Source organism: Silurus meridionalis, chromosome 12 (assembly GCF_014805685.1).
Source record: "Silurus meridionalis isolate SWU-2019-XX chromosome 12, ASM1480568v1, whole genome shotgun sequence".
Classification (NCBI taxonomy): Eukaryota; Metazoa; Chordata; class Actinopteri; order Siluriformes; family Siluridae; genus Silurus; species Silurus meridionalis.
Window position 1 is genome coordinate 21,762,282 of NC_060895.1, and position 15,163 is coordinate 21,777,444.

The window sequence follows — 15,163 nt, forward strand, 5'->3', positions numbered from 1 at the left end:
TAAAGTTCTGATTTAAGGAATGGACTCAAGATTTACATTTGCGGCATTTAGCAGACGCCCTTATCCAGAGCGACGTACAAAAGTGCTTTGAGTCTCTAGAAATGAATAAATCTACACTGGTACGCAAGATTACAAACTTAATATAAATATAACCCTAGAATTCTACAAAGCAAACTTGGAAAGTGCTAATTTAAGTGTTTTAGGAAGAGGTAGGTCTTCAGTCGTCGCTTGAAGATAGTCAGGGACTCCGCTGTACGGACATCTAGGGGAAGTTCATTCCACCACCTCGGTGCCAGAACAGAGAAGAGGGTTGAAGTATACTTACCTCTTATTCAGAGAGAAGGTGGTACCAGTCGAGCAGTGATGGAGGATCTCAGACAGCGTGGTGCAGTGCGAGGTGTGATGAGGTCTCTGAGGTAGGATGGCGCTGTTCCATTTTTGGCCACAGAGCAGTCAACATACAGCATTGTGGCCATCTTGATTCCTATTTATTACTTTATTATTTGTAAAACGGGTATTCCTGAAAAATCTCAGCCGATAGAATTTGTATACAATAAAATCCAATAGATTCAAAATAAAAATGTAATCAAATGGAGATGTTAAGATAACAACAAAAAACTAATCGAATTGTGATCTCATGGATAATAATGAGAATCGAAAAAGAAATCTGATGAATCTCATTAATCAAATTGAGATCTTGTGCATCGAACTGAGAGTCAAATCAAATCCAGACAAGAATTAGAATCAAGATATTTAAGATCTTAGGCATCAAATTGAGAATTGAATTTAATCAAGATGTTAAGTGATATAATTTAAAAAATAAGTATTGGATTAAATCTGATTCTTAAAAATGAAAATTAATAAAATCAAACAGACCTTATGAATAGAATTAAGAATCTAAAACTGCTTTAAATGCAAATCTTAAAAATCTAAATTAAGTATAAATTAAGGTGAGATCTTATGCATTAAAATAGAATACGATTGGGGTATTTGTTTGGCCATTCATTGGGAAGTGGTCGCTTAGTGTTCAGGGCTCTGGGTTACTGATTAGAAGGTCAGGAGTTCAAGCCCCAGTTTTGCCAAGCTGCCACTCTTGGGCCCTTTGGCCCCTCTTGGGCCCCTCTGTGCACTAGGGGCACTGTATCGTGGCTGACCCTGTGCTCTACATTTATGGAATTTAGCATTTAGTTATCTCCGTTATACTGCTGAGCAAATGAGGGTTGGGGCCTTGCTCAAGGGCCCAGCAGCGGTAGCTTCGTGGTGCTGGGATTTGAACCCATGACCTTTCCATCAGAAGTCCAATCTACACTTTCAGTCCTACTTTTTCCAGACAGTAGATGATGCTTATGCTGTGGTGGTTTATGAGAAATATATAAATCCTGTCAGGATTCTAGCCATCAATACATTACCCATCAACCCCTGCATGTCACATGACTTTCCCTTACACCTGTTCCTCGTCACCATTAATTAGCACATGTATTTAAGTTGTACCTTGCACCTCGAAGTTTCTCACAATCTGTCATGTGATGAGAGGGTGAGTGAATCATAACACGAACCAAAACCTCGATCTGAGCATGAGCCTGGAAAACAAGGTGAATGTGTAAGGTGCAGAAATGTGACTTAAATCCCTGTGCTAATTAACAGTGACTAAGAACAAGTGCGAGTGATCACACTGACGTGTGACCAAGTCATGTGACTTGCCAATGCAGGCTATGGCCATAACCTTGATGGCTGCACTCTACTGAACACTATATTCAATATCCTAAATATATGATATGATTATATACAGGAAGTATCCTGAAACAACTTTAAAAATATATTATATGCCCAAATGTTTGTGGACACCTGACGATCAGACTTGTATGTGGTTCTTTGGCAAAAGTCAGAAGCACGCGTTCGGACATATAAACAGATTTGAACACAACCCAAGCTTTCTAGAAGGTTTGTTTTCCTGTGAACCCACATGCTTGCACCATTCAGGGCAATTACTGTATCCTGGCATTATTTATAGCTACTAACTACACTTCTGAAACTGTTGTTTATGTGTGTTTGCAGTGCGAAGCTCGATACCGGCTTTAGCTGCCATTATAATGGCCAATTTAATTGTTCTGCAGGATCACACTCTGTTCTATTCTTTTTTTTCCCCGTCTAACTGAGTGCGGACGTGATGTAGCTGATGTAAATCATCCAAAGCATCCCATTCAGTTAAAGGATTTAAGGAGCGAGTGTGGATTCAAGCATGGATGTGTATCTCTTTTGTGAGATTTGCTCAATACCAACAAGAACTTGACCAGTCCTTTTTTCTTTTTTCAGGCTAACAATTGATCCTCACCTCAAACAGTAAAAAACTCAGCACCAACTAGCAAGAAAGTGAAGCTAAAGTTTGAAATGAAAGAGTTTCTTGGATATAATTTCTTATAGGAAATAACACTATATGAAAAACCTATATTTGGACACGTGACTTTTCCAACCTTATGCAGTTCTTTTGCTCAAATTGTTAATCACAAATTTGGATGCAGAGCATGACAGTGCCCCTGTGCACAAAGCCAGCTCCATGCTAGATGTGCTTGACATGGGCTAAAGTGGAAGATCTCCTGCTTTAGAGCACGGACCTCAACCCTATCAAACATCTTTGGGATGAATGTGAACGCTGACTGCACCTCAGGCCTCCTCACCTCACCTACATCAGTACCTGACTTTACTAACACCCTTGTGATTGAATGAGTCTCACATGAATCGCCAGAAGCGCACTCTAAAATCTAGTGGAACATCTTAGGAGGAGAGTGAAGGCCATTCTAAAAGGACTAAAGGTGGAATGGGATGTTTGCAAAGTACGTGTTATTGTCAGGTGTGCACAAACTTTTTTCCGCATAGTGTACGTCTACATAGAATATGTTGAGACACATGTACTATATGGTATGATTTTAGGAAAATTCAGCCCGATGCTTAGTCTTAATGCTTAATGCTTTTCCTCTTTCCTTTGTCCCAAAGTGTTTTCATTTATACACTAGAATTTAAAAAAAATATTTATATAAATATTACTGTATTTTTATTTTTTTTTACATTACATTTGCAGCAATTGGCAAAATTATCCAGATCGATTTTTATCTCCTTTATACAACTGAATAGCTGAGGTTAAATTATGGGGTCTTGCTCAATGTCCCCAGGATTGATGGCTTAGTGGTGGTACTGGGATTTGAAGTCCAACATCCTAAACACTGAACTAGCACTTCCATCGCCACCCTGCCTTTTTGTCCCTTAAAGAAAATGTCAAATTTGGCGTGTCACAGAGAAACTAAAAAATGCATGAGCTTGTTTTAAAAAAATGTCTGAAATTCAGGTCATGATTTTTATTTATTGTATTTTTTTTAACAAAGGTATTTATTAGAAAGAAATTTGACTGAGTCCAGCACTCTATAATATACATGCATATGAGAAAGGAGCGTGTGAAAAACAGTGCTCACACTGCCTTTTAAACTGCAGGGATACTGGAGTGTGATTTCACATGTCTTATTTATTAGGATTGTAGCCACAGAGTCAAAAAAAAAAAAGTGGGAAAAAAAAACACTGTAAACATCTAAGACAAATAATCCTGCATTGCGTTTCACATCTTCGGCCTGAGAGATTCAGATACTGTTGTCACACCAAATACTGCAGAACAAAGCTGGAGATATTCCTCTTGCCATGAAGCTTCAACGTATTCGAAACCAAACAAACGCAGCCTGCAAAGAAAAATCGAGTAAATGATGATATCGGAGACGGGACCACAGTAGCAAATTTAAGGCGTCAAAGTTACGATCAATCCTCGTGTCCTGGTCCTGGGGTGCCTGCAGGGAAGCTACTCCATGCAAGTAATCACAGTGAAATGAATCAGGATGCCAGACAGACGTGGTTCCTAATCACAATACTAGAAAACACTCGAGAAAAACAGCTAGAGAAAGAAGATGCATCTGGAGTGCTGCCACTTTTGCTTGGCAGATGCTTGGCGAGCGTCAGTATACGAGGACAATAAGTACATTCCTCCTTCGGTCTCTGAACATTTCAGCTTTATTCCCTCTACACATTTCCTCTGGAGATCTACCAGAGCTGTGAGGTTCAGTGTGTTATGGCGGTTACTGCCTCGGCATGCCAAAGGCGGTAAAGTTGCTGATCCCTGCTGAGACTAAATGGATTATAATTAATCTCTGGAGCCCTTGACAATCAGACGCTGGATCTCACGGCTATGGGGCAGACTGCAGATCTGTTCTGTCGCCCACATACAGGTGGTACAGCAGCCCGTGGACAATACAAGTACGTGTCGTCACTCAAATGCACCTAGAGGTCCTGATTTGCAAAAATTATGGTCTTTAGGGACCAAGGTATAGATGGGACGGTGTTTTACAGAATTTAATATTGTTTGTGGGAATCCACCAACATTTCAATGAAATGCAAGGAATGATGGACCTATCAAATGGTTGCAAAATCCACCACCAGACTACCGCTGTTGGGTTGTACAGGGTGGTGCAGGGAAACGGGAAATTTAGGAACTAGGAGTTCCTCTGAGTTATTGAGGTTGGATTTGGACTGGAATGACGACAGTCTGCTTCAATGGATCAGGGCCACAAGTTGCACTTAATCACCAAATCACTGCACACCTCAACAATGATGAACTGTAGTTAATGGACATTTGGTGGCACCCAGATTAAGATGGGTTCCATAATGAGTCCGGTTTCTCTCAAGGTTTCTTGAAGTCTCGCAGTCTTTCCTCACCACAGTTGCCACCAGCTCACTCATTAGGGACAAACTTAAATATAAGGAACAAACTCACACATTCTTTATTACTGTTTTATCTGTGTAAAGCTGCTTTGAGACAATGTAAATTGTTAAAAGCGCTATACAAAAAAATGATTAATTGAATCGAATTGAGTTGGTGATTCTGGGGCAAGCGTTCTCTGAGAAAGCCTCTTATAAAAATAGTGATGGTGTGGGGGAACTCAACGTCGTGATTGTGTCCTGTCTGGTAATTTCGAAGAAACCGGTTCAGCCTTAAAAAATAGAAGTCCCCAGGTGCTGTTAAACGGCCCACATCGAGAATATCGAGGCTGTTCTCGCTGCCTTCGTGAGGAGCCCTCGCCGATCTGTTCTGCAACACGTATCTCTGTGTTGAGATTTTTCTTCAAAATGACGCAGCCATACTGCAATCGCACGAGCAGACGGGACACGATCGAGACATCCTAACTGTTAATGACACCCAAGGTCCCTACTCAGGGTCGCCAACTCCTAGTTCCAAAAGTTACCGTTTCCCTGCGCCGCCCTGTATAAAGAAGATATGAATAAGGGCCCTGAATAAGGGCACTTGCCAATGTCATAATATAGTGTTTAAAGCTTCCTAATAACTGGGCTACAGGAAGTAACCATGATCAGAGCATATTTGAAGGCAAAGCAGATGGCACTGTTTTCTGTAAAAATATCAAGAGGAACTGCACCGTTATCTTAAAACACAAGCAACCGAATGTTTAAAGCCTAAGAGGAGTTTTTATTATGCTAGCACTTGCTATGTTTGATGTGGCCTAGCGAAGAGTAATTGTTTGGAACTGGAAAAAAAAAAAAAAATCTTTCCTTGAAACCTGATCAATTATTTTTAGCACACTATGCAATTGTTGCTAGCAACAAGCTGTAGCGCGTAGCGAGTAAGCAGTACAGCTGATTCAGAAAATGGTGACACAAAACTCCATAATAGTTTAAGCGTGCAAAAAGCTATGAGCATGAAATTAGCATCAATCAGGCTAAAAAACAGAAGTTAGTAAGACTCGGTACTACACCGAAAGAAATGTCTATTCCAGAGCAAATTCCAGTTACGGTACACGCAGATTAATCATTTTATTGATTTGTGTTGGCTCACTTTCTTTACTTTAATTTATTTGCTCAATGCTAGTAGCATAACGCAAATAGTTTTCGCTAATCGTTGACCCTGAACCTACTGAACTTGCATGAAGAGATGCTTCTGACTCTACAGCATTTTGAGGACGTCTTTGTCCACCACTATTTGCACTTTAAACATTATTTGAAGAACCACTCAACAATTCCACGCACATTATATAAAACTCGAGATTGGTTTAGTTTTCTTTGTGCAATTTTACACACAATCGGAGCACAAAGTTATTCCGTTTGTAAATCCGTAAAAAAAATATCAAGCTAGATAAAAATTCTGATTTACCATTGTAGTGTTGAGTATCCTGTAAAAGCATACCATGTAGTGTTATGCGTCTCAGAGTATTCTATGTAGACATGCACTGTATTTACCAAAGTTTGTGCACACCTGACCATTTTTAACAATCCTTTATTTAGTCTTCTCCACTCTCTAGGAAGATGTTCCACTAGATTTGTGCTTGTGGAGATTTCTAGGAAATACATTCAGCCACAGAGGTGTTTGGAAAGCCAGGTACTGATGTAGATGACGTGAGGAGGCCTGGGGTGCAGTCAGCGTTCCCATTTATAATGTTCAATAGTGTTGAAGTCAGAGCTTCATATGAGACCACTCAAGATCTTCCACACACTTCCAACCGATCTGAAGCATATCTTCATGGAGCTGTTTTTTTTCCTCAGGGGCACTGCTATGATGGAGCAGGTTTGGGAAAATTTTATGCTATAGATATTGTGAGCCTTCAGCTTAACAGTTTGGGGAGGAACCACACATGGCTGGAAAGGTTAGGCATCCCAGTACCTTTGTCTACATAGTGTGTACTCTCAAAAATAAGTCATGTTAGCACTGGGTTGTCGGTTTTTCAAAATCAAATGGGAATCAATAGCTCCAAAACTGACTGTTTAGACGGATACAAAAACAATAATAAAAATAAATAAATGCCCAATTCTGATTGGTTAATAGTTTTTCTTGCCACAAACTGCTCTGCTCATAGCTAATGAGATGTGTTAAAACAATCAAAAAGACATATTTGATGGTGAAATATGGATGACAACAACCACCATTATTCCATGTGACACCGAGTACCACATAAAATAATAGTAATACTTTTTCTTATACCAACACTTGCTGTGTAGGTTTTATGTGACCTACCATTGAGTAGCCATTTGGAAGTGAAAAATCTGTTCCTTAAAGCCTCCCGCTAGCTCCTCCTTTTGAACGAAAGCCTGTTATTTCACTTTCCACTCTGCCATTTTTCAGTTCAGTGGCTTTAAGTCGAACGCTCTTGTGTGCTTAAGTGCTTGGCTTCTGTTCCTGCCTGTAAGCTCAGTTTTACAGAAGTCTCTTGGCGTGTTATGGGCACCGGGAGCCGTGAGCTTGGTAACAGAAGCGTCATCTGAATGTCAACAGGCTCCTCGCCGCTTTTACTCCATCTGCTGCCTCTGGGATTCGAGTGAGAGGCGGCGCTCTTACATATGGCCTATTCTGCAGCACGCTGCATTAGATCTGAGTGCTGTCAACTTCAATACAGTTATTCACAAAGTTACAAGATTGAGGGAAATTAACAAGTCTGAGATGCATTATCAAGGGTGAGTGGGGAAAAAAATTAATTCCAATCTCTCGTCAAACAATCCTGCACTGATTCTCTATAAGATTTTTCCCATTTTTTTAAATTATACATTTTCAGTATTCTTTTTTTTTTCCTGGTGGATTCCTGGCACGATCCCCTGAACACTGGATGCTAAATGAGAACCCAACCTGGGATCACAGAGCACCATGAACACAATCAAAAGCACAAACACGGCCTGTATCTGGATGGGGTTCTCTTCGATTGGAGGCCACTCTGTGCAGCTGGAGATGGTTTCTCATCAACGGCCAGGGTATCCATGAAATTACGGATTAAGAACCGGAGCTTTGAGGATTTGGATTTGGACTGTAGTCTGCTACACTGACTCAGGAGTACAGTTTGCATCTGATCACCATTTCTTTTCTCCCCATACCGAGGCATCCTGAGGTTGCTCTAGTTTGACATTTGACCTCCTTGAGTGTTAAAGGCTCTGGCATGGAGAAGCTGGTGATCCTCTGATGATCGCAAATGTTGAGCTATTTTATGAGTTGCTCTGTAGCTCCTAGTTTTATAACCATAATGACTGTATGAGACTGTAGAAAGAACATTACTTATAATCTTATACTCCAGTACTCATGTTAGTTCTCACTCTCCAGTGTTCTGTATTGTTTAAAGACTATAAAAAAAAAAAAAAAAATCACACTCTTGATATCACCCAAATGAATGGTTCCCCTTTTGAGTCTGGTTCCTCTCAAGGTTTCTTCCTCATAACATTTAAAGGAGCTTTTCTTTGCCACAGTCGCCACGGGGACAAATGCACACCATTCATCTTGACTGTTGATTTCTGTAAAGCTGCTTTGAGACAATGTCTGTTGTGAAAAGCGCTATAGAAATTAACTTGACATCACTGCACACCTCATCATCGTTTAGCTGTAAATAAATGAACATTCAGTGCCACACAGATGAGGAATAGGTTCCCTCTTGAGTCTGGTTTCTCTCAAGGTTTCTTTCTTATGCCATCTGGGGGAGTTTTTTCTCTCTTCATTCGCCACCGGCTCGCTCATCAGGGACAAACTTACACTTATAAAGAACATCGTATTGATTCTTTATCTGTGTAAAGCTGCTTTGAGACAATGTTCATTGTTAAAAACGTAATACAAATAAAAATGAATTGAAAACACACACACACACACACACACACACACACACACACACACACACACACACACACACACACACACACACACACACACACACACACACACACACAGGTTGGAACCCCGTCAATAGACCGTAACCCCAAAGCTGTGAAAGTGTATGTGGATGCCATTCTGTGCAACACTGTCATGTTATACTGAGAGAAGCAGATGCAGGTGAAGATAATAAAAGGGCAAACATACAAAACAAAGCACCGAAACACAAAAACATTTAAGAATCTATTACCTTAGAAATGAAAATAAAGACCATTGAGGATAAGAACAACCATGACAACAAATGGGAGATTTACACATCGCATGGACAAAAGTATTGAGACACCTGACATTTCCAGCCATATGTGGTTGTTACCACAAAGTTGGACGTACACAAGTGTACAGGACGCCTCTGGATGTGGTAGCATTCAATTTAACTTTTACTTGGACTAGGAGACCCAAACCTGTTCCAGCATGACAACGCACCTGTGCACAAATCCAGCTCAATAAAGATATAGCTTTAATGGGTTGGAGTGGAAGATCTTAAAATGTCTTGCTAAAGATTGAATTGGAGGTTATTATAGCAGCAGATGGGAACTAAATGTGGAATGGGATGTTCAAAAAAAAAAAAAAAAAAGCAGAGGCCAATCTTATGGTCAGGTGTTCACAAACTTTTAATATCCATATAGTGTCTGTGCACAAAGCAGCTCCATTAAGATTTGCTTTACATGGTTTGGAAGTGTGAGGGAGATCTTGAGTGGCCTGCTATAGAGCTTTGACCTCAGCCTTAATAAACACCTGTACCCTGTAGTGAAGAGCAGTGGACCCCAACCCCTGGTCCACAGACCGGGACCAGTCCGTGGGTCAATTAGTACCGGGGCGCACAGAAAGAATACATAACTTACATTATTTTCATTTTATTTATTATCTGATTTTAAACGATGTTTTATTTTGGAAATTACTGGATTCTCTCCACCACATCTGTCTATGACTCACTCTTGATGCATGTCATGATGCCTCGGTCACATGTCTTACTTTCATCCGCTACCTTTCTAAAGGGGCTGCTCCGGCCGCTAACTCATAATACATTACCGCTAAATTCAAACCCCCAAGCTCGCAAAATTAACTAAAAACAAACACAGTGGATTCACGTTTATTATTATATTTAGTAAATACCATTTTTTTTGCCGCTCGTATCATTTTATTTTGTTGTATTTATGCCACACCTTAAAGGCCGGTCCGTGAAAATATTGTCCGACATTAAACCGGTCCGTGGTGCAAAAAAGGTTGGGGACCACTGGTGTAAAAGATGTAGAGGCTGATGGGAACTGCAGTCCAGGGCCATAATCACCAAGGCCAAACACATTTTGCTAAAATTATTAAAATGTAAAACAAAACAAAAAAAATAACAGACAGAAAACGTTTGAATTTTTACAATACTACAGATGAAATGTAGTTTCTGTCTGTATACTATTATCCAAAACCATATGCATGTGTATGTGTAAAATTTTACATTTGGGTGGTAACTTAGTGGTCGAGACATTATAATTTGGATTTGAAGGTTGCAAGTTCAAATCCCACCCACACCAAGCTGCCATTTCCTGGGCCCCTGAGCAAAGCCCTTAAGCTCATATCTACTCAGCTGTATGAATGAGATAAATGTAAGTCATATTGGAAAAGGGCATTAGGTGCCCTTTATGGCAGGTGCCCTTATCCAAAATAAAATGCAATTATATTATTTATATTAATAACTGCGCAGTTGAGGGTAAAGGGCCATACTTTAGGGCCCGATTGTGGTAGGTTCTGGGAATTGTAACTTTCCAGTCAGAAGTCTACCACATCCACAAAATTAGATGCAAATGTTGAATAGCAATTTGACTACACAAGCAGTTTAGCGGAAAAGTTGTCTAACGATAACCATTTATGCAAATGAAGCGAAAATATTTTAATGAGTTCATATCTCTCAAGCGTAACCTTTCTCCTGTAAAACATCGCTTTTCCGTGTCCAATAACAAACCGCAACAGGACCGCGCATCAGCTTGCAGCAGTGTGTGTAAACTCTGGGGTACGATTTTCTCAAGCCTCCATAGATCACTGCTATCACCTCTTTTATTTACAGTATAAAGTGTCCCATAAGGCATTTAGTGGCATCTCACCATATGCTCATTTCATCAGACCTCTACTTAAGAGCAGCAAACAGAAGGAACATCTGTGGCCTAATCACTACATAGTCACATAAGCGACCAACCTCAGCATTCTAAAAGGATGGAAAGAAACCTACAGAAACTACAGCACTAAGAAAGTATAAGATTGCTGTGTCAACTTGATCTGGTGCTTCTCTCTCTCTCTCTCTCTCTCTCTCTCTCTCTCTCTCTCTCGTGTGCAGTTATCTCTCTCTATCAGAGTTTACCTAGATATACATACAGTATCTAACAAAAGTTAGTACACCCCTCAATTTCAGCAACAATTTTAGTGCATCTTCTCAAGGGACAATACAACAGTAATGAAACTTCTTGTATAGCAGTTCAGATTTACTGTCCTCTGAAAATAACTCCACATACAGTCATTATTGTCAAAATAACTGGCAACAAAAGTGAGTACACACAAAGCTGTATGGCGTGTAACCATACAAAGCCACATGTTTTTGTCTGCTTGACTAAACCATACAAATTAGTGTATATTTTATTAAAGCAGTTAAAATTTGGTGCTTTGAGTTCAATTCTTTCATACTGCCCACTGGATGATCAGCATCGGTAAAACCCTGAAACTAAATTACAGTGCAGTGGTCAGGGTCAAACAGGTGTTTTCCAAGACGGGTTCCACTGGAAACAGACCTCGCAAGGGTCCATCAATGAAGTTGAGACCTCGTGCGTCAGGTGCAGAAGCTGGCTTCAAAAAACAGAAGCACGAGTGCTGCCAGCATCGCTTTAGAGGTTGCAGAAGGGGAACGACCATACACCGCACGCTACAGGTCGGTTTGCATGGCTGTCGTCCCAGAAGGAATCCTCAACTTGTGCTGGCTCACAAGAACCTATCCATAAGCATGAATTAGGGGAACCATGTCCTGTGGTCTGATGAGAATAAGATAAACTTGTTTGGCTCAGATAGTGTCCAGCACGTGTGGCGACGCCCAGGTGAGGAATACCAAAAAAAAAAACTGTCTCTTGCATACAAGCATGGTGGTGGTAGCATCATGATCTGGGGAGCTCTGGTTTATTAAAGGAAACCATCCATCCAACTTCTGAAACTGGGTCGAATGGCAGTTTTCCAACATAATGACCCCAAACAGACATCCAGGATGACAACTGCCTTGCTGAGGAAGCTGAAGGTGAAGATGATTGAGTGGCAAAGTAGTTCTCCAGACCTGAACCCTACTGACCTGTAGAGCATCCTCAAGTGGAAGGTGGAGAAGTGCCATGTGTCTGACATCCAGCAGCTTCATGATGTCATTATGGAGGAGCAGAAGAGGACAAATTGTGCAGCTCTGGTGAATTTCATGCCCAAGAGGATTGAGGCAGTGCTACATAACAATGGTGCTCACAGACACTTTGGACACAGCTTTGACATGTTCACTTAGGGTGTACTCACTTTTTACCAGTTATTTAGACATTAATGGCTGTATGTTGAGTTATTTCAAGAGGACAGTAAATCTATATTGTTATACAAGCGGCACACTGATATTAAGTTCTATATTATTGTCTCCTGAGAAAATACAGTGAATGGTTGCTGAGATGTGAGGGGTGCACTCACTTTTGTGAGATGCTGAATAATAGCAGGTGTTAAGGCTTTACATGTACAGGGTCAATAGACTTCACAGAAAAAGTAGTGTGCACGCTACATGATCATTTTCACGTGGAAAACACATTTTACATTAGCAGGAAAATAAAAGGGAATCAAATGTGATTGAGGTGCGAGTACACTCCTGGAAAAGAGTGCAAAAAGGGGTTACTAGAGGGGTTTGATATGCGACTGTCAGATAGATAGATAGATAGATAGATAGATAGATAGATAGATAGATAGATAGATAGATAGATAGATAGATAGATAGATAGATAGATAGATAGATAGATAGATAGATAGATAGATAGATAGATAGATAGATAGATAGATAGATCTTACTGAATGAGTTTTACTGCATGAGGTCTGGAGGTCATCAGGTGATCTGGAAGCGTCATGTGAAAGTTAAGACAACGGTAGGCCAGGTGTGTGTGTGTGTGTGTGTGTGTGTAAGAGAGAGAGAGAGAGAGAGAGATACAATATGCTCCAGTAATTTACACTCTCCTCTTCTAAATCTCACACACTCCCTGCAGCATTATTCTTAGGCGCTCAGGACTCACCAGATTCAGCACCGTCTCCGCGATGTCTCGGTCGCTCACCTCGCCGGCGCGGATGAGACCCACGAGCACGGCGAACTTCGTCCGGATGGTGCGGATGGGCACCGCGGGGTTGAGCACGCCGGCTGCCAGGAGCACGGAGCCGGAGCCCGCGGACGATCCCGGCGCTGCCGCCTCGCCTGTGATAGAGCCCGCGGCCCCGCGCTGCTGCTGGCGCTCCTGGTGCTGATGCTGATGCTGCCCGCGGCCCGGAGCGCACAGCGCCGTCTCACTCGCCATCATCATCATCATCCTCCGTACCTGTCTCTACAGGCAGCCTGACACCATCCAACACAATCCCCGGGATCAGACCTGGGCTTGGAAGGAAATGTCTAGAAGCAGCCTAAAGCGAGGCTTTCAATAAGACACGCACCGCTGATGTCCGATGTGGACAGATCCGTGATCCGAGTCGGTGTGCGGCTTGTGGTCGGCTCGGGACGCGCTTCCTCTCTGAGCTCCACTCAATCTCCAGATGGACGATTCCTGCACGAATCGACTCCTTTCCCAGAACGACTCACTTCAATCTGAAACGGATGGCTCAATTCAAAAGAAAGAACCGACACTCCTAATAATAATAATAATAATAATAATAATAATAATAATAATAATATAGTATAATTATTATTATTATTATTATTATTATTATTATTATTTCCAGATGTGGGGATTGTTTCCCAGATCCAGAGTTCCTGGTTCAACTTTGAACTTTACTCTCTCACATTCCTCATATCCATGTGGATCTCTTTCTTAAATAATGTGTTTTCTCTTTTGCTCTTTAAGAAGTATCTATGAATTCTACCATCATTTTCATCATAATGGAATTAAAATAATGTTTCAGTCGATTCACAAATCGAACCAATAACAATTTCTCAGTGCACTGGTGGCCTATTTCCACATCTGGCCTAAGTTTGTTCATGGCATTGGACAACCAAATTATTAGTGCTGATCCTAGGCCTGGATTAAAATAATAATAATAATAATAATAATAATAATAATAATAATAATAATAATAAAAAGTGGTTAAAACATTGCATTTCGAATTTAAAAGTCTGGTTAAAATCCCACCCACACTAAGATGCCACTCCTGGGCCCCTAAACAAGGTCCTTAATCGCAGAACTGCTCGGTTGTATGATTGAGATAAATGTAAGTCGTTCTGGATAAGGGCGTCTGCCAAATGCTATAAATGTAAATATATGGGCTTATAAACAAGGTCCCTCACCCTCTGCTCCACAACTGTCAAATCATATCTGACCCTGTGCTCAGCTCAGCTCCTGTTCTATACACAAGGAAAAGAAAAAAACATACACTCGCATGCCAAGGACAGTAAAACAGTGGCAACGCACAATGCTTTATACTACAATAAGTGTATACATGCTGGTGTAAATCTGATGAAGGAAAACTCACTCTATTCAATATTAGACCCACTTTGTAAAAACTCAAAATTAGTAAAGCAAGTTGTGAAGAGCGATCAGTTAATGTTTGCATGACACGCCCGTTATTTGAAGCTGAGATCTGAACTTTGTGACCCTCCTTACATCACTTACACACCTTCCCCATTACCCTGCAAATATAATATTCACATTAACACAAAAATAACATGCACGGCCTCACCAATGATAATCGAGACAACGCAGACAGACTGGAACAGGCCATTATCACAATTATAACCATGCTGAAGCTTTAAAATACTCATTCGGAATAAAAGTTGAATCAGACCACATGGGCCGGCCTTCGCTCCCCACTCGGCCGCTCAGGACCCTTTCACCGGATCACCGCTGTTCTTTCCTTGGGCTGCTTTTTTATAGCTACTGACCACTGCAGACCAGGAAAATCCCACAAGAACTGCAGTTTTGGAGACGCTCTGACCCAGTCGTCTAGCCATCTCAATTTGTCCCTTTGCAAACTTTCTCAAATCCACCATGCTTGGCCATTTTTCCTGCTTCGAACACATCAAATTTGAGGACAAAATGTTCACTTGCTGCCTAATAAATCCCACCCACTAACAAATTTCATGAAGAAGAGATAATCGGTGTTACTTTAATGTGCATTTGCCAGTTATATATACACATACACACAGTGTATACACACACACACATACACACACACACGTGTGTGTGTGTCTATGCATGT

General features: G+C 40.9%; 1 protein-coding gene across 1 annotated transcript in view; it reads right to left on the minus strand.

The window, feature by feature from the left end:
* nbeab (neurobeachin b) overlaps positions 1–15,163 on the minus strand; it is a 426,194-nt gene that overhangs the window by 408,934 nt on the left and 2,097 nt on the right. The window contains 1 exon segment of the mRNA XM_046863205.1: positions 12,997–13,556. Coding sequence (XP_046719161.1) covers positions 12,997–13,284 — 288 coding nt within the window. The 5' untranslated portion in view covers positions 13,285–13,556.